The sequence below is a fragment of the Bidens hawaiensis genome, unplaced genomic scaffold (assembly GCF_021521415.1).
Source record: "Bidens hawaiensis isolate Kalapana, Puna unplaced genomic scaffold, B.hawaiensis_p1.1 tig00037700_1, whole genome shotgun sequence".
Taxonomy (NCBI): Eukaryota; Viridiplantae; Streptophyta; class Magnoliopsida; order Asterales; family Asteraceae; genus Bidens; species Bidens hawaiensis.
In genome coordinates, this window is record NW_027505500.1 from 135,871 (window position 1) to 157,066 (window position 21,196).

At 33.6% G+C, this 21,196-nt stretch overlaps 1 protein-coding gene and 1 pseudogene across 1 annotated transcript; one reads left to right on the plus strand and one right to left on the minus strand.

Annotated features, from left to right (window-relative positions):
- The first annotated feature begins 7,532 nt into the window (after positions 1-7,532).
- On the plus strand, positions 7,533-13,716 carry LOC143613533 (clathrin interactor EPSIN 1-like). Its single transcript, XM_077087214.1, has 10 exons — positions 7,533-7,598; positions 7,690-7,741; positions 8,880-8,959; positions 9,050-9,212; positions 9,314-9,459; positions 10,378-10,623; positions 11,584-11,741; positions 11,815-11,999; positions 12,079-12,454; positions 13,493-13,716. The coding sequence occupies exons 1-10, from the start codon at positions 7,558-7,560 to the stop codon at positions 13,714-13,716; spliced, it is 1,671 nt and encodes a 556-aa protein (XP_076943329.1). The 5' UTR covers positions 7,533-7,557.
- Positions 13,717-18,950: 5,234 nt separating this feature from the next.
- Positions 18,951-20,346, minus strand: LOC143613539 (UDP-glycosyltransferase 88B1 pseudogene; annotated as a pseudogene).
- Between the last annotated feature and the right edge of the window lie 850 nt (positions 20,347-21,196).

Sequence of the window (21,196 nt, forward strand, 5' to 3'; positions counted from 1 at the left end):
TGCAAAAAAGCACATACAAAATCACGCAAATTAGCAAATCCTTTAATTAAATCCTCAATATTATCAAATTACACGAATCGATTTCACGTATTCATCCGAATCATTCCAAATAAATTCATCAACCGGATCGATTATTCAAATGCATCCGAGTTTCAGCTTTTCACTCACCGTATTCTATTCCGGTTTCAAATCCAGAACAGTAAAAGGCTAAAGCTCAAAACTGCATCCAGTTCTTCAAAATCCTCTGCTCGTATAACCTATCTGCAAAAAAGCACATACAAAATCACGCAAATTAGCAAATCCTTTAATTAAATCCTCAATATTATCAAATTACACGAATCGATTTCACGTATTCATCCGAATCATTCCAAATAAATTCATCAACCGGGTCGATTATTCAAATGCATCCGAGTTTCAGCTTTTCACTCACCGTATTCTATTCCGGTTTCAAATCCAGAACAGTAAAAGGCTAAAGCTCAAAACTGCATCCAGTTCTTCAAAATCCTCTGTTTATATAACTTATCTGCAAAATACACACACAAATTAGCAAACAATTTGTCAAATATACAAACTGATTGCAAGTATTGATCGGAATGGATCGATTATTGAATTATTCATAAACATTTCATTCACCGTATTCGTGTTTGGAATTTGTGTATGATTTCCATTTGATATTAGAATTAGTGAATGAAAACTGTTAAGAGAGAAGAAGATGAAATTGAAGATGAAGAACGTGTTGTTATTGTGCATACGACGTGTTTGTTTCTCTCTCATTTGGAACCTCCTTATATAATATTAATAATAATCTCTCCATGTTCAGGTTCAGGTTTATCGATCAAACTCCAAACAGAAGACGGATTCCATCTCTGGCCGTTGGTTTATGATCCGACGGTGGAGATCTGATCTTCTACACGTTCTGCTGTTACGTACGGTCTTAAACTCGCCTAGCTTTTAACCCCGTTAAGTTGTTTCATATTGACGCCGTTAGTGAACTTAGACGGAATCTTCTGTTGTCGTTTCGTAAATAAATAATTGCAAATTTGCAATTGTATGTTTGTTTCTAAAATATATAATAACGAGAATAAAATATTATATATCGGATTTAATGGTGAATTGTTGCGCTAAGCAGTTAATACGGAAAAATATTGGATATCGGTCAAGTACCGATATCTCAGATATCGGTTATCGCAGTGAAATATCGGTGGGATATCGGTAAATTTAATATCATGTAAAATTCATATATATAGCGATTTAACACTAATAATTCAGTATAGTCTCCTACCATTAACAAATTAACCTTTTACAAATTGCAAAACACTAAAAATCGTAGCAAGTAAGAATTGATTAAGACTTAAAACAATAACATTGAGCACTAAAAGTTGATAGTTAAGACTTAAAACACTGATATCAGGAATATCGGTGATATATTGGTCAAATATCGGTCAATATCGTTGATATTATCGGTACCGATATTCTGACTTATATATCACCAAGTGACCGATAATCGATATATCACTGATATATCGGTGATATATCGGCAGTATCAACTGCATAACTCTTGCGTAGTGGCCGATTGAGTTAAACTTACTGATGGGAACTATTCGATAAGGTGGAATTGGAAAACTCTAACATGTGTTTGAGGAATTTGTAAACGAGCTGGTGGAATTGTTAGATTTGCTTTATTATTTCAGTTTTAAAGGCGGGGAAGACGATAGGGTGTGGGGTGGCGATGACCTAGGGTCGTTCTCTGTTGCTTCGATGAAGAAGTTGTGATGTAGATTTGATTCGCCTTGTCCGAAGAGTACTTTGAGTGGAACCATTGGGTTTCGATGAAGGTGAATGCGGTAGTTTGGCAGACCCTTCAAAACCGTTTACCAACAAGCGATAATTTGATATAAAGAAAAATATTTTTTTGTCTGGACATGTGTAGTAATTGTTTGGCATCGGGAGGTTCGATGGACCATATTTTTACATCTTTGCTATGTCGCAAATTTGGTGTGGCAAAGAACTGGACGGCGATACAATATTTAACATTTTCATGTTAAAGAAGTTCAAGAATTATTTGAGTCATTAAACAGATTTCGGAGGTGGGCGTAAAAGAAAATTGGTTTACTCCATTGTTATGGTGGTCATTTGGTGTTTATGGATGGTCCAATAACGAGTTCATTTTCAAAAACATGCTGGTAAAATTGATAAGATGTTTGAAGACATAAAGGTTTTAAGTTTCTTATGGATTAAAAATAGGACAACTTGTACCCCTCCAGATTGGGATAAGTGAAAATATTTGGTTGTGTAATTGTTTCCTGTTTGTGTTTGTTACCGGCCCTTGCTACCGTCTCGATAGAAAGGGCTTTGATTTTGTTTGAATGGACGTTGCAGTTATATATATATATATATATATATATATATATATATATATATTGGGTTTAATTATGAAATGTGATGATTGTTGCTAAAATCGAAATTAAACAGAAAGAAGAAATCGAAATAAATTTATTTTCCTTTTAAGAAAATTGTATGTATTAAAGCAAAATATATTGTTTACATGGTACCATACTAGCTTATCCATATAGGATGTTACACAATCTATTACTATTTATAATATCTTCACATAATTCTTTATTAATTAAATTCAATAATCACTTAATTGACTTTAATTATTCAATTTCCTAAATATTATTTCTTTTTACAATTTTAAACTCTTTTGTTACTAGTATTCAAAATTAAAATATGTAACTGACATTTTTAATTATGATAACTAACTAACATTTTATTTTAGAAAAACAATTAAAAAAATATTTCAAATATATAACATTAAAATTATTACAAAAATTTCCGAAGTCAACCTTTTACAGCATAACAAGATTTCCGATAGTGTATGATAATTATTAAAACAAAAATATAATATTCCACAGTTTTAGATTATTCCTTATTTTATTTTTCGTATATATTATTCATGATCCGCTGACTTGTTTTTTAAATCAACTATTAAGTTTTTTTGTATTTCAAATAAAGTTTGTTACCAGTTAATTTTTAAGTTTTGTTAAATACAAGGGAATCGAATTCAAGCTAACATTTTTAAGCAGTAGATTTTTTAAAAGGTTCCTTTAGTTTTTAAGTTTTGCAAACGTTATATGATGTTTTAAGTAATATAGATATTTGGAGATGTAATTTTATTACAAAAAAAAAGTTGTTAACTTGGATGGCTTTTAATAGATATGCACATCTAAATGGTATTTTCAATATTATTTTATGGTTTAAAGTTATCAATAGTAGATTTTTAGTGCTAATGACAAATAATAAAATGAATGTTCCATGAATATTTATTGTGTAATACTTATTAATTTAAAAAATTCATTACTTAAAATTGTTAGGTTTTTGACTTGTATTATGTTTTTCAAGGTTAATCTTATAATTATAAGTTTAAAAACTATTAATTTCAATGTTACAAATAATAATGTTAAATGCTAAATTTATCTAACAAATTTATTATTTTCCGCCCGTGTATTACACGGGTCACTATCCTAGTAAATGTACTAATGCAACTTAAACTTACCTACTTATAATCTGTTAAAAGAATAGTAACGTTTATTGATTGTCATCCATAAGACTGTTGAATTGTATAAAGGGTTTTGTCTCAAAACGTTGCTACAAGCTAAAACATAGTGAGAAAAAGTTTCATCCAAAAAATTATATTTTACAAATAAGTGATAAAAGAAAGTTAATAAAAGATGGTACACAATGTGTTTTTTTTTCTCTTGGATGTCTTTCTAGGTATTGGTTATATTAAGAAATTCCAAACGATTTCAATTTATACCCATGTTATCAAAGATAGTTATGGGATGTTTATTAGGGGTGATCAAATGGGTCTTATGCGCCGGATTTGATCCGGATCCGATTAATAGTACGGATGAGACCCAAGAACCGATCATGTTGTTAATACTAGGTTCTGTTGAATTGTAGCACAAGCAGTTAGATATTAGTTCGATTTATCTGAATTGCTCAGTTAAATTTTATACATTTTAGCATCATTGTCCGATTTGGCTCATATAAATGAACATTGCTTGAGGTTTGACAACTATGAGCCGAAAATTAATACGGTTAATTTGCAGTATGGATGTATGATGCATCTATAATGTTTTTTTGAAAGAAGTTGATAAACTATTTTGAAGTTTCTAATATGTCACAAAGGAAAAGCAATTGAATGAGTCTATGGTAATATGCTTATATTACATTGGGATCAGTATAAATAAAACTAACATACTAAACATACAAATAACTAGTGTAGTTACAGTAATGAACTAGAATAAATTATGTTATAAAAAAATAAAATAGTGTAATAATAATTACCCTAGTTTAAAAGTTACGGAGTAATAACAATTACAATATTGTTAACTTAATTACTTTAATTATTTGTGCACTTCTCATGATAAAAGTCATTTGTAATAAATCAATAAACTATTATAGTATATCTTTAAAATTCTTAGATTATAAACCATGTTATCTTGCTATGCGTAGTGGTAACTACACGCATAAGGGGATATGCGGGACGTAACGTCCCAGTCAGCAATGTAGAATTTTGTAAAAAGTGAAATAGTAATAAAATGCCTCATTTAATCATTACACAATTATTACTTTTTATTTTTATAAATATAGATAAAATTATAAATTAAAATAAAAAAAATTTTAATTGGTTAACCATTCCCCATTTTAGTTGTGAAGCTCGTTTTCCTCCCACAGCTAAACCACTACATGTGGTCTAAGAACATTCTCAGCAAGACCTCCATTTTATTGTGAGTGAGTTCTATATATTATATAGAGTAGTTATAAGTGATTGTGAGTGTAGAACTTTTTGTTCACGAGTAAATTTGGAAAACAATGTTCACCATTTATAAATTTTTAATGTTTTTTTAAAGTGGAAATTTGGAAATAAATAATCCCACCTTTTGTGTATTGGCCGATAATAATTCCACCTTTAAAAATCACTACCAACGGTTCAACTTTTCAACTATTTTTGTCTCAATGGTCCTCCGTTAAGAAACACTAAACGCCGTTACGTTTTTTTCCGAGTTTCAAACCGATGTTTTAGGGATTTTGATCGGAAAAAGGATACGAGTCGGCTGATGTAAAACTTATCTCGAAACGGTGATCCAAACGACGAAACATTGTTTCAATTCGGGTGTTTGATTTTCAAATTAATACAAATCAATCCATTTGATACATCATTTCGAGATAAGTTTTACATCAGCTGACTCGTACCATTCTCCTGATTAAAAGCCCTAAAACGTCGGTTTGAAACTTGGAAAAAAACGTAACAGCATTAAGTGTTTTTTAACGGAGGACCATTAGGACAAAAATAGTTGAAAGGTTGGATCGTTGGTAGTGATTTTTAAATGTGGAATTATTATCGGCTAATACACAAAAGGTGAGATTATTTATTTCCAATTTTCCTTTTAAAGTAGATGCGAGAAAAAATGTAATGATAAAAGTATGAAAAAGTATTATTTAATTGAAAATGAGAGAGAAAATGCAGTGTTTTATATTGTAATTATCGAGATGGAGATAGAGATGTTGTTGGGAATGTTGTTAGCTTCTTTATATATATAATTACATTAAAAAAATTATATTTTCTCTATCATATACAATTAAATAATAATTTTTTACATCATTATCATTATCTTTTTTCTTTCATCCACTCACTACCACTTTCAAATATACATTTAAAACATTGCATTTTCTTTTTCGTTTTGGTTGATATAGTTTTTAACAACTTGTCTACATTATAAATTGAGACTCCCCCGCGCTTAATAACATATTTAATAATATATTTTATATACATAAAGATAAAATATATTAAAAGTAGAATAATTCAAGATGAATTAAGGCAAACCGAGTTAGTCTGGCTCGTTACGAATCAAGCCGAGCTAAGCTCAGTATCAAACCGATCCATATCGCCTAAGCTTTTTCCAAGTTAAATCCAAGCAAACTTCAAAACGCAAGCGTTTTTAACAGACAATCGCATTTTCATATGAAGTATGCAGTTATTAATTTTCATTTTTATTTTATGTTGAAAGGTTTTAATTGTAATAAATAAATAAAATAATAAAATCTACCTATTTTAATAAAGTAAAACAAATGTAGACACTTGTCATGTTTTGGTTAATTCTTATAATATTTTTCCCTCCAAAACTAATATACCATAATATAGGTAATTAATCAATAATGATTCATTTTCCTTTTACACTATATTTATATAATATCTATATATTTTTTATAAATATAAATATTAATATATTATTTTACTATATATTTCAAAATACTTAGTGAATTTCAAAAATAAACAACAAATCATGTTTCTCAAATGAAAATTGTTTTAGGTTTTTTTTGTGGAACTTAAATTTGATTTTCTGGGCCAAAAGTTGGTAAATAGATTGTTTGGTACAAGTTAACTGCATTTAGGTTAAAATTTGTAACTGGTCAAAAATAAAAATTTTGAGTATTTTTAAAAGTTTGAAAATGCAAAATAAATTTATCGTCAAATTTGTTATAAATTCAAAGTGTTGACTTTAAAATGTCAAAAGTATGACAGTTAGAAGTTTAAACATGATTCGGGTTTCAAATTTATTTTTGAAGGCATTTTTTGAAATAATCAAAAGGTTCAGGATTTTGTAAACTGACTATTTTTCTATCAAATATTAAAATATAAGAAAAGATTGCAAACACTTTCGACGTGCCACCCCCATGCCTATCAATACTTCTAACATTTATCAAATTTGAAATATCTATGCCAACATTAATTTTTCTTTCAATGGTGATCAGAACGTTGTATGGAAAGCATGTCATGCAAAACTATACTCAAATGAATATTCACAAAATTGGATGGGTTAACATGCTATTTTTTATGTTGTCATTATGACAAAGTCGAGAATCCCTCTAAAACTTATCAAAATATTTTTCATGATGTAGCTCAGAAAAACATAGCTCAGAAAAACATAGCTCTTGAAGAACATCCATTGTTACAATTTAATGTTCTACTTTCCTTTGATGGATGGTAAATTGATAAATATATCAATAAAGGTAACGCTCCTTTTGTATTTAGGCTGAGTGGTTAGAACTACTATCATATGAGAAGCTTTATCTCCGAAATTGGTTCATAACCAAAAGTCTTTCAATTATATATATATGGCACCGAGAATGAATTTTTCAATAGAAAGAAGCATTTTCGGGTATGTTTTTACACAAGCATTTTTTTTATTAAGTTCATTTAAAAAAATCATTTTGTGATATAAATAAAATCAATTTATGTACATATTGTCTAGATACAGGCATAGATATAAATCATTTTTTTTATATACGCTATGTAATTATTTTTTTAATTATAATTTTATAATTTAAATTATACCGGGTGCTACGCGGTCTCCTCGAAAAGCACTTGTTGGTAATAAAGATCTATGTATATCTTTTCCTCTCCGACTCAAACCCCCATTGCAGATCCATTCATTCTGGTTCGATCATCAAATCCCAATAATTCTTCATTCATCAACAAATCAATCAGATATGGATTTCATGAAGGTCATCGATCAGACCGTGCGTGAGATGTAAGCAACCTCCTTCATTTCCATTTCCCCCAAATTATTATTATTATCATATTCTAATAATAATATGTTCTATTGATTCCTCCAATTTCAGAAAACGAGAGGTGAATTTGAAAGTATTGAAGGTTCCTGAGATCGAACAGAAGGTAATTTTAATCTGTTGTTACGTAAGTTTTAGGATTTAGGGTTTTGTTTATGGCAAATCGGATAATTGGATTAAATTGATATGAATTTGACGTTATGAGAAAAGGATTTGGGACTTGATCAAGGTTTATAGCACAGACTACAAATAGATTAAAGTTGATGTTAGTTTAACCGATTCCGTATCACTTATGCATTATTTCAGAAGGTTATGGCTTGTTTATTAGAAATTCATTATCAAAATGTGCCTCTTTTTCATTCTTTGTGAATTCAGAGTTGAAGGATGGATATATATATATATATACACACACACACATACATATCTTTAGTTTCAAAAGGAAGCTGTTAGCTGCTTAACTCCAAACACATTCATTGAGGTTAAAGGATGCTATACTGTCAATTCATGTTAAGGATCTGTTTTTGTTGCGTTCGATTAACCAAATAGTGTACCAGGTTGTTTTAAAACAAGTTTTTTTGTGGATTAGATTTTATCCAAAGCATTTTGATAACCGGATGGTCTTGTTGCTGTTTATATTCAAGATTACGTTGAACTACAGATAGGCTTGTAAATGATCCGAATGAACACGAAGGAGGCCTGTTCATGTTTGTATATTTGAATTTAACTGAACACGAACATTTAAATGAACGGAATTTCTTGTTCATGTTAAGAAAATGAACATGCTTGCGCCCGTTTATGTTCGTTTGTTTATATTCCAAACATAGATGAACGGGCATAAACAAACGTAAAGGAACGACGATTAATGAACACAAATGAATGTAAGTTGATACATGGCAGGCCAACCAATATTGCAAAAAAAAAAAAAATAAATAAAAAAATGCATGCACATAAACGAACGAATGCAAATGAACAAACATAAAAGAACGTTCATGAACATAAATGAACGAACCAACATGTGTTCATGTTTGTCCATTTGGTTAAACGAACAATGTCCATTTAGTTGAATGAACAACATTTTCTGTTCATGTTTGTTAAATAAACGAACATAAACGAACTTCCTGCCAAATTGTTCACTGAACATTCGGTTCATTTACAGGCCTAACTACAGAATCTGTGAACTTAATGATGATTAGATATCTGTTCTAGATCTATTCATTTGCTTAACTTTAGTGATACTGAAACAGGTGTTAGATGCAACTGATGACGAACCGTGGGGTCCACATGGTACCGCATTAACAGAGATCGCACAAGCAACTAAAAAATTGTAAATCTTTATTACATTCTAACATAATAAACTCTCCGTTTTACAATACTTTACTGAATCTTGTTATTTTTGCTTCAATATGTATTCCAGCTCTGAATGTCAAATGGTTATGAATGTCCTGTGGGCCCGATTAACTGAAACAGACCGCAATTGGCGCCATGTGTATAAGGCATTAGCTGTGATAGAGTATTTGGTGGCAAACGGGTCTGAGCGGGCTGTTGATGACATCATAGAACACACTTTCCAGATCTCTGTATGTCTTCTTTCAGTTCTAGATTTTTTTTTAATCATTTTCATCATTTTGTGATTTTTTTGTTAGTAACTGACTTATATCACATTCTTACTATCATAAAGTCACTTGCGTGTTTCGAATACGTTGAGCCGAATGGAAAAGATAGTGGGATCAACGTGAGGAAAAAAGTTGAGAACATAGTGTCACTGCTGAATGATAAAGAGAAAATTCAAGCAACCAGAAACAAAGCTGCTGCTAATCGTGACAAGTAAGTCACAATCTCTGTTTAGGCCTGTAACGAACAAACGTTCAGTGAACCTTTTGTTTCTTTAATAAACGAACATGAACATAAGTTAAATGAACGAACATTAACGCATGTTCGTTCATTTATGTTTAGTTTACGTTTGTTTTAGTTCATTTGTTTACACATTCATTTAAATTTTTATAGGCCCACTACAATTTAGATTTTAGTCTAGTTTTAGTTTAAGGCTGAACAATTTGATTCTCACGTGTATTTTAATTGATGTTTCTGAGTTATGTTCATCTATGTTCGGTTATGTTCGTGAACCGTTTGCTTATTAAGAACGAACATAAATGAAGATAAACACATTCATTTTCTTAATGAAAGAACAAGAACATGAAAACCCTGCTCGTTTAATTGTTCTAGTGCGATCGGTTTTTGGTTAAAAGTTAGAAAAACGAAGACGAGCATGCCCCGTTTTTTGTTTGTTTATGAACCTTTTGTTTAAACTGCTAACAAACAGACATAAACGAAGATGAACTCATTCATTTTTATAACGAACAAAAACGAACAAGAAAACTTCATTCGTTTAAGTGTTTACGTCGGATAAATTTTTTTGGTTAAAGTTAAAAAACGAAGACGAACATGTCCCACTTGTGTTTGTTCGTGAACTGTTTGTTTATACCATTACGAACGGATATAAACAAAGATGAACGCATTCATTTCCTTAAAAGACAAACACGAACAAGAACAAGAAAACCCCTTCCGTTTAGTTGTTCACATCTACTCTTTTATTCAAAATTCAAACACCTGTTCGTGTTCGTTCTGCTCTTTTACAGGCCCACAGTCCCTAGAAAATGAAACAATTTATCTTTTCTTTTTAATTGTAATTCGTACGACACTTATGTGACATTTAAACTGTGTTATTTGATTATTGATTATTAGGTATGTTGGATTATCATCAACTGGAATTACATTTAAATCAGGCTCAGCAACATCAATGAGCAGCAGTAGCTTTAAAAGTGATCGATATGGTGGATTTGGTAGTTCAAGAGACAATGATACATATAAAGATAGTTTTAAGGAAAGAGACCAATCAAATGAAGATAGGTTTGAACCGGGTAAATTTAAGCCACGCAAAGACGCTAGCAGCGGGAGCTCGTTAAAAAAAGGCTCGTCTGGTTATGGAAGGTTTGATCTTTTTACTTGCATTACAATTTATTTTCACTGCAGAGGTTTTATATGATACAAAATGTTAGTGTTCCTGGTACAAAAGTAAAGAAAGATATTAGACACGTTATGATGTGATTTTTTTGTACTTCTTTTAAATATGTAAAAGATTTAACCTTCAGAAAATGGCCATGCTAACTTGAGTTACCGAAATGATGGAATTGTAGTGTTTAGAAACCGAAAATATTTATACGTGTTTAATTTGTTTGAAAAATAAAGTCAAGTGATCAGTCTTTGGTCTAGCAATACTATAATTGAATGATTGTAATTTTGGTAGGCCTGTAAATTAATGTAACGTTCAGTGAACCGTTTGGCGGGAAGTTCAGATATGATTATTTATTTAATAAACGAACGAATATGAACATAATTTTGGTTCATTTAGTTAAATGAACGAACATGAATGCTATCTCATTCGTTCATTTATGTTCATGAACACTCGTTTAGGTTTGTTTATTAAATTCATTTATGTTTGTGGATTGGCGTTCACTTATGCTCGTTATATACATCTGTTTAATTTCGCTCATTTATGTTTATTAATATATTAATATAAATCTTTTAGGCCCATTAAAGTTATTTAGGATTTAATAACTTTTTGGCCCAGGTCGTTGTTTTTCACATTTTCTTTTTATTAGCTCAGTTATGTTTGTTCATCTATGGTCAGTTATGTTTGTTCATCTATGTTCATTTATGTTTGTTTGTGTACTGCTCATTTACACTGTTAACGAATGAACATAAACGAACACGGACATGTTCATTTTCCTAACAAAAGAACAAGAAAAATCACATTCATTTAATGAACACCTTTGGTTGCTTGTTCAATCAAAGTTAAACGAATGAACACAAACATGTTTCGTTCATGTTTGTTGGCTTCGTTTACAGACCTAACTTTTGGTGTTACTAACATTGAAAGAGTGACCACAGCGCCGTTCAAGACTCTACAACTACTGGCGCATCAAAACCATCAACAAAGAGTGATTCTGATAAATATTCCTCAATTCCATCACAAACCACAAGTGCACCTTTAAATAACAATGATGATGATTTTGACGATTTTGACCCTCGAGGAACATCAACTGCAAGTAAGTTTCTTACTATGATGTTTAGATTAAGTTCATACTATGTTGTTTGGACTAATGTTTGGGTGTTTGGCAGAAGCAGCTACTGTAAGCACTCCACAGGTGGACTTGTTTGGTCAAAGTTTTATCGGTGACCTTTTAGATGCACCGACATCAGGCCCCACAGAAAGCTCCAATGGAAATAACATCTCAGAAGAAGTTGACCTATTTGCTGATGCTGCTTTTGTATCAGCTCCAACTAATGGGACATCTGGATCTGAGGTGAAGTCAAAACTCATACAAAAGTAATTGTTTTATACTTGTACATTTAATGATATAAAAGTTTCGGCATTTTCTGCAGAATAAAGTTGATCTATTTGCCTCTGCACCAGCAAGTTTTGCAGCTTCTTCAGCTGTTGATTTTTTCGCGGTTTCTGAACAAGTGGTGGAACCTGAGGTCAAACCCTTGGAGTCAAAGCCAACGTCAACACAAACAGTTGACCCATTTGCGGCTGTTCCATTGAACAATTTTGATAACTCTGACTTTTTTGGTTCTTTTTCTTCCAATACCGGTTCGATACCTACTGAGCCCACACAGAGCTTCATGGATAGCAGTGGTTTAAACACTCAAAACTCTAAAACCGCAGCACCGCCATTAAAGGACGGGTTTCAAGTCAAATCTGGAGTCTGGGCTGATTCTTTAAGCCGTGGGCTAATTGATCTCAATATAACTGGACGTAAGTCACTCTTTCTTTCCAGACTTTTTAACACGGCAAAAAGTTAATAGGGGTTGAGTGGTAAAGAGGTCAAAACGATCAAGATGTGTTTAAACGGTTCAACTTGGTTAACTCGTTTATGACATGCATAACGCGCTTAAGTATAGGTTAACTGGTCGACGAGACACTGTTTTGACCTGTTTATCATGACGATGTAGTTTTATTAATAATAAAATATGTTATAATTAAATATGGATTGTGGTTTTGGTAAATTTTAACTTATCGGGTTAATAAGGTCTTACTATTTTTTAACCGTGCTTAGTGAGATGTGTCAACAGTCATGCCAAACATGTAGATTTGTGTTATTAAACTGTTTGTATATAATTGTTAAACATGTCGTGTCATTTGTGTTAATGAACTGGTTACATACTTGCATTTAATCATTAAACGTGTCACGTTATGTAACTTCGGGGTGCGCATTGGTTGGTTTGGATCGGTTTTGGGCTAAAACCGAACCGAGAACCGTAAATTCAGTTTTAAGTTTTTGAAAACTGGTCAGTTTTGGTTTTTTTAGTTTTACCTTTTGTGGGTCAAAACTTTTTGGGGAAAAAATTGGCCTAAAATAATGAATCTGGCCTAAATCTTTTTGTTAATAAGTTATGAATTGTTTGTTATACATTTGGCTTATACTATATATTAAATTCTTATAAATTACTTACATTCAAGTTAAGAATGAAAATCCGTACATTTGGTTCGGTTTGGTTTTTTGGTTTTAGTTACTGGCAAAACTGAACTGAAAATTTATGTTTTATGAAAACATAAAACCAAACCGTCGATTCTTGTTTGGGTTAGTTTTTTTCGGTTTCATGCACACCTTTAAATCATACCTCACTTATTAAACATGTACGTGTTAGTTGATGGCACATTCAGTTAAATGTGTCTTGTTCAGGACCACTAGTCGTGTTGAACACGACCCGTTTAACACAACAAGAGACGTTTTATTTCACCCGTTCCAAAACGACCCATTATGATAACCGTATAATTTTCATATCCGAACAGCCAAGAAGGTAGACTTAACCAATGTGGGCATTGTTGGTGGTCTGTCTACTGGGCCCGAAGAGAAAGACAAAGGGCTTCCAAATTCTTTGTTCATGGGCCAGGCCATGGGATCAGGATCTGGGCTCGGTAAGTCAACCGGTTTCACAACTTCTGCAACAACCGACATGGATGATTTCTTCTCTAGCCTTGGCCCCCAAAATCAATATGGCTCGTTCCAAAATTAAACACCTCTTTGTTTTGTGAAATATTATGCATCTACTTTTAAAGTGTTTGATTCGCATGTGAGATCATTTGATGTGGGTGTTAAAATGTCTGCTACAGTTTACAAATTTGGTAGCAATTCATGAGTTTTTTTTTTGGGTGATGCTGCATGCTTATGAGGGACCATCATACCGTATTTGTATACTGCAAACAATTATATTATTGTATTCAAATGCTGCTTGCAAAACACTCAGGTGTAGTGGTTTGTTGTGAACCGTCTATTAGGTAAGATACTTGTAGCATATATGATTTAACACAATAAATATAATCGTATAGTGTATAGATATCATGGGGGTAAGCCTGGAAAAACGGGCGGGCCAGGCATCGGGTCAAAAAGGGTTTTGAGCCAACAGGTTTGGATCAAAGTGAAAAGTATTGGTTCAGGTAAAAACTGGTTCTGAGCAAACCTGATAAGAATGAAAGGTTTGAGTAGAGTGAATACCTACTCTGTTAGTCCGTTGTGCAAATTTATGAATGAAAAGGTGCCTATAAACGAACTATGCAAACAGGACATAAATAGTCATCTAGTGAATATGTTGTCATAAGGTCAGATTTATGCATATTTGAATTTATAATAAAACTAGAAATTATACCTGTGCGCTGCCGTGAAGCCGTGAAATTTTTTGTGTTGCACAGGGAATTCCTTTGTGGATCGAGGTAGGCAAACAAACCCAGTAACAAACATGAGCATTAATATGCCTATATGTTATGTAGAAAATTTTAAAAATGGTCTTCATTACCACACAGGGCAACCCGGGCCATTCTTTGATTAACTTAGAGGCAAAACTGTAAGGTTCTGGAGTTTGTTAATAACATATTTTATTTTTATCTTTCTAGAGTTGGTACAAATGCACAATGGTTTAAAATATCGAAATTTACGTCAATGCTGTCAGCTATATGATGGCAGTTTAGGCATGCTTTTGTGGGATTGCTTTTCCATTTGATGTTTTTGGGTCACATGCACCAACACTTCAAATCTTTGTTGCAATTCTGATGTTGTCCACCAAAATGTTATAATGTTTAAGGCATGAAAGAATATATAACTTTAAAGTATTTTAGTACAAATTTGAATATCTAGGGTAAGATATGAAAGTATATATAACTTCTAAGTTTCATCATCATCATCATCGTACTCAGTATATCCCACCAATAGCAAAGCTATGGTAGGGTCTGAGGAGGGTAAGATGTATACAACCTTACCTCAACCTCATAGGGATAGAGAGGCTGCTTCCGGTGAGACCCCCGGCTCGATAGTAGTTTTGCATCAAGCCTTGGACATAAGACACATAAGACACAATCATCGGGACACCGGCTGATTGGTGCATGTACCGTTGTCTTTCAGCTATCAACGCCACCACATGATGCCTGATTAACCTTCCGCCACTTTTAACGTTATTTTCACGAGATTAGTAAAATAACGTCAAAATTAGTGCAATTTTACTTTTGCCCACCCAAGGGTTCACACATATATACATTATATGTGCGCACCGCAAGCAGGGCGTATATAACTTCTAAGTTTGTTAGTGTAAATTGCATATCTAGCATCAAAGGATTCAATGGAAGATAAACCACAACCTCTGCGATAATTGTAGAACTTTGTTGCTCCCTTTTTATTTAACCCGTTGTCATTTTTAAGCATAGTCAATTATCAAAACTGACCCAGAACCGCCAAACCCAAACTTGATTACTGAGCCAGACACAAAAGTCACCCAAAAACCGAGTAAATAAAACCTGAATTATCCCACATACTTGGACCCGATTAAATGTAAAAGAAAACTGCCGAAACCTGACCCTATGCAGTCCTAAACCCAATTCGGGCCAGTTTCGGTTATCCATTACGGTTAATAACGACAACAGGTTAAATCATAAGAGAAAAGGAAACTCATTACTCGAGTTCCAGGTCCGTTTAGGTAATCGATTACGGTAAAAAAAAATATTAAAGGTAGACACAAACTCATATTTGTTCTCGGGTTTCAAGGTTGTTTGAGTTTCCAATATTGTTTAATAAGTATTTGGGCTACTTCAGGTCAGGTAGCTCAAGCATTCTTATTATGTTATTAGCTCAAACATATGTACTGTCAAACAATCCGGATCAATTACCCCTAAATTTATTCCGATGAAACTTTTTTTACATTTTGTTCTTCAACTTCGCTCCCTACTACTATCTTTACTTAACAAATTTGGGGGTCAAGTCAAGAAAAAACCCACTAGTTGAAGGAACAAAACACGCTTGGTCGGCGCTTGGGCGGAGGGTCACCTGTAGTTCCCACATTGGCATCGACAAAAGTGGACATACACCGATCGAACCGCTCAGGTTTTAGCAACGCCTCGGTTTAACCAACCTTTATGTGTAAGTTCCGGAACCGTAACAAAGGTAATCGAAACCTAACGAATCCACGTCGACTTACCATTGCAAAACCCGGGATCGACAACGCTCGTGTTATACCAACGTCCGTGTTCCGAATACACGTCTTTTTAAATATTTTATTTTTTTAGATGATAATATTTTTATATGTTGGTTTGACGAATTTGTTTATACTGTAAGGAACGTATTCGATACTAACATAATTTGTGTCGACTCTCGTTGTGACGCTCGAGTTTTACTAACACATGGGTTTTCAGACTGAATAAATGTTCGTTTTAAATATTTTAATCTTTTTATATGTTAATTTAATGAATTTATTTTTTGGGTTTAATTCTGTTACCACTCGGGTTTTAGCGACCAAATAAGTATATATTCTTTTAATATGTTAGTACTTTTATACTACGTTAGGAGTGTCGCTGTTTTTTTTTATGTGTAATCCCGGTACCGTAACAAACGTAGCTAATACCTATCGGATTCGCGTTGACCTGCCACCGCAATGCCCGGTTTTACCGACCAAATTTGTTGCAACACGAGCGGGAAAATCAATGCTATTACCGTTAAGTACTTTTTAAATTGTTGATTTTTGGTTAGCATTGTTACTGTTTTGGTTAACGTAAAGATAATTTTTTTTAATTTAATGTTGGTAAAGTAACAAAAAAAAAGATGAAAATTTAACGTAAGAAAAACTAAGTCTCCCAAATAATCAGGCCATGTAAATTTGATGAAGTTGGAGGGTATGCACTATGCAGGGACCTGAGTGACATTGAAATTGCCCCTAATTCGCCACTGCAAATGGCGATTAAAATAAAAACCCAACACCTCTTCTAATTAAATGTTAAAAAATAGCACCACTTTAAAAAAAAACTAGGATTTAGGACCTACGCTTCGCAACGGGACCATTGAACTGAACAAAAAAAATATGTCAAAACGTTAAACCACGAACGCGTTGCGAGTTGACGCGAAATCATCCTGTATCAGGTTATAACATCAGAACTAAATAAAAAAAATAAATCCGTCAATGCCAAAATACAACAAATTAACATATGTAAAATCAAAAAACTGACGACACATTATAGCTGCAAACCGATGCAAATTCTGTTAGTATCGGCGACACCAACACAAATTCATAACACATGAATTTGTAAGGAAAAAAACATATTTTAAAGGCGCGGTATCAGACATCGAAGCATCGAAGCATGTATAAAAAAAAGATGTGATGACGGGATATTTTTAAATATGATAAAAGTTTCGGTCATTGAAGACCAACACGAAAGCAAAGTTTAATAGCAATAGTTTAACCGGCAAATAAAACACGTAAAGCTGACATTTGGTCAAGTTTAAAGTTTAAAATTTTAGTTTGTTAAATTTTATAATTAGTTGAAAAAAAAAGTAAAGGGAATAAAAACCAAGTGATAATGTATAGATCGTTAATGTATTTTTTTAAAAGTTAAAATATATATAAATATAGATAATACAGTAAAATTTAATTAATAAGAAAATAAAATACTATACAGTTAAATAGTAAATTGAATAGTATTTTTACGAGGAAGAAAAAAATCTACGTTTTAATATATATACTAAGGGTTACGTTCAAATAAGAATTTTGATTTTTCTAAGAAGGCTAGGAAGGAGGGTATTTCAGTCTAACACTTTAATATCAAAACCCACTTAATTTAATTTCAAAAACCAACTTACATCTTCACTTATCTCCTACAACCACCACCAGTCCACCGCCCACCGCCATCACAACCGTCACCCACCACCACCACCTTGCCGGAAAAGTCCGAAAAAACACAATGGAAAACGCTATAAAAAACACAATTTAAAAAACACAATGTGAAAAACACAATGGAAAAAAACACTATGAAAAAAAAAGGCAATGATAAAAACATAATAAAAAACACAATTTTATGGCATAATGTAAAAAACACAATGGAAAAAAACACAATGAGAAAAAAAAAACACAATGGAAAAAAACACAATGAGAAAAAAAAAACACAATGATAAATACAATTGTATAACACAATTTTGTAAAACACAATAGTAAAACACCCACTATTTTTTTTAATTTTTATATAACAATATGGTACTCATATAAAAGATAAAAAGACACTCGTTATTATGGTGAATTTGTTTTTCAATAAAAACGTCGTAAAAAAAGTTATGGACATTTTAAAATGATGGGAGAATTTGGCATGTGCCTTGCATGTGGAGAGAGAAAGTCAATAAATGTGTTATTTCTTTTACGTGCTTCCCCTTATTTTCACACATGATTTCCACCTAAACTAATCTCAACCATCTATCTTAAAAATCAATAAATAAGATTACTTTTTATCCTTTTTAAAAAAAACTATACTTCATATTATAAGCTAACATACTTTGAATATTATAAGCTAACATACTTTGACTTGGTGTAACGAGAACCATTTTGTAATTTTTCTGCATAACATTTAGTTGTATTAAACTATTAATTAATGTTCATGAATGTCAATTATTTGGTAGGACATTATTGTTTGTTTGCCACAAGTCCGCGTTAGTAATTCCCGCGACATGTAATTTTTTCATGGTTTAGCACACTGCAACTTACACGAGTCTGATACTAGTTTCAGTTAAAACGTAGATAGATTTACACATTACAACAGAAATTAATAAACTAAAATCGATAGACTCGAAGGAAGAACCGGAATTAAGAAACCTAAAACTCGTTCAAAACACAACATAACACCCACTCGTTGAACAAAATGAGTTGGAAATAAAACAGACTTAACTTTAGGCTTAATAGCACTTATTAAACAAATATAGTATATAGACCGATGATATAAGCTGCCACCACTTGATATAGAGAAACTAATAACTCTAACAAGCCTTATGGTCGTTCCATTGTTGAATTAATTTAAAGAAATCAACACGAGAACAACCATCATCCTTCACCGCAGCCTTTGCCCTTCCACTCATCTCCGAAACTTGTTCTCTCACCGCTCTCCCTTCCTCACCGTCCATTAACTTCCTAACCGTTTCCTCCAGCGCCTCTGCAGTCACAAACCCATCTGCAGACATAGTCAACCACAAGGCAATCTTTATTTCCTCAACCAAAAACACCCTATTCATCTTCTGCTCAGCGTACTGCGGCCAAGCCACCATTGGCACGCCACAAACTACCGCCTCAAGCGACGAACCCCACCCACAATGACTCACAAATCCACCCACCGACTCATGACTAAGTATAGCCAGCTGAGGCGCCCAGTTTTTCACCACGAGACCCGTATCCTTAGTCCGGGTTAAAAACCCTTGAGGAAGAATCTCATCAAGGTCAAACTCTTTACCACCACCCGCACTCGGGTTACGCACCGTCCACAAAAACCTTTGCCCGCTTTTCTCTAACCCGAGAGCTATTTCCGCCAACTGTTCTTTTGTCAACACGCCCATACTCCCAAAGCACAAGAACACTACGCTTTTACTAGGCTGTGTTTTCAGCCACTCTAAACATAACTCCTTTTCATGAGCAGCAATATTATCCTTTTGATCTCCACTCGCGGTCAGCGGCCCGATAAGACAAACAGGCGGAGGAGGCTCAGGTTTGTTCCAAGTCCAAGAAACTGTTTACAAAGACACCCGAAGCTTTCGCCATGTTAGTGGCGGTATTTAGGAAGTTTTTATAGGAGTTGCTAGTCCTGTCAAGCAATGTTGGGGCCATGTATGAGGAATGGATCCTAGGTGTCCCAGGAACATCAAAGAAGACATCGAGATCTTTAATGCTTTTTGAGGTGGTTTTGTGGATGGTTGGGAGATAATGCAAGGCACATAAGCCAGAAGCGGAACCAGTGAAGAGGTAATAAGTAGGTAGGTCGAGACTGGTTTTACAAACTTGAAAAGCTGCGTTTGAAAAGAAATCAAGGATGACAGCTTTGACGTGTGTCATGACTATGAGGGTGTCGTGGACGACCAGGTTGTAAAGCTCGGGGACCCCAAAAGAACGGTCTACGAAATCAGAAGAGAAGTCTGGTGGAAGGGTGAGAGCGGGGAGGTGGTGGAAGGTGATGGACGGGGTGGTGCCACTGACGCTGCTGATGTATTTACTGCTTGCGGATTCCGAAGGTGTCGGGATCACGAGGATGATAACGGAGAGTGACGACTGGTACATGTGGATGAGTTTCCCGATCTCCACCATGGCGACTATATGGTTCACTCCCATTGAAGGATACAAAATCACCTTACCTCCGGATTTCATTTCTAACAACAGAAAAAGAAAATACGCACCAGAGATATATACAGAATATTAATTAATTCATATTTTCTACTTTACAGACACCCCGCAATTTATAAACCTTAAGTTTTGATATGGAGTAATGTTTTCTACGGACCTAACAGGATTCGTCGTCTGTCTTCTCTTTACATGTCCAAACCATCTCAATCTCCACTCTCTTATCTTGTCTGCTATGTTCGCCACGCCTAATCTCTCGCGAAACACAACGTTTCTTATTCGGTCTAGCCTTGTGTGCCCACACATCCAACGTAGCATTCTCATTTCTGCTACTTCCATCTTCCGCACTTGTGCCTTCTTGATGGCCCAACAATCTGTTCCATATAGCATTGCAGGTCTAACTGCCACCCTATAGAATTTTCCCTTTAGTTTAGTCGGGAAACTCTTGTCGCACAATATACCTGTGGCTGCTTTCCATCTACACCATCCTACCTGAACTCGGTGGGTCACATCACTGTCTAATTCCCCATCGCTCTGTACAAATGATCCTAAATACTTGAACTTCGTTACCTGCGGGACCACCTGCCCTTCAATTGTGATATGTGCGTTTTCATTGTCGTTTATCCCACCAAAATCACAGTGGAGGTACTCCGTCTTAGATCGGCTAATCTTTAAACCTTTTGTCTCTAAGGTTGTTCGCCACTCCTCAAGCCTCATGTTTAGATCTTGACAAGGAAGACAAATGGGGGCGACAAATCCATCTATATAGGTTGGGGGGGGGGATTTTTGGGATACAACACCACCTCTTACATATCGTCCCGTTTGACCACGTGCCAAAATCTCCTCATTTTATAAATTATAACCCATCCACCAAACA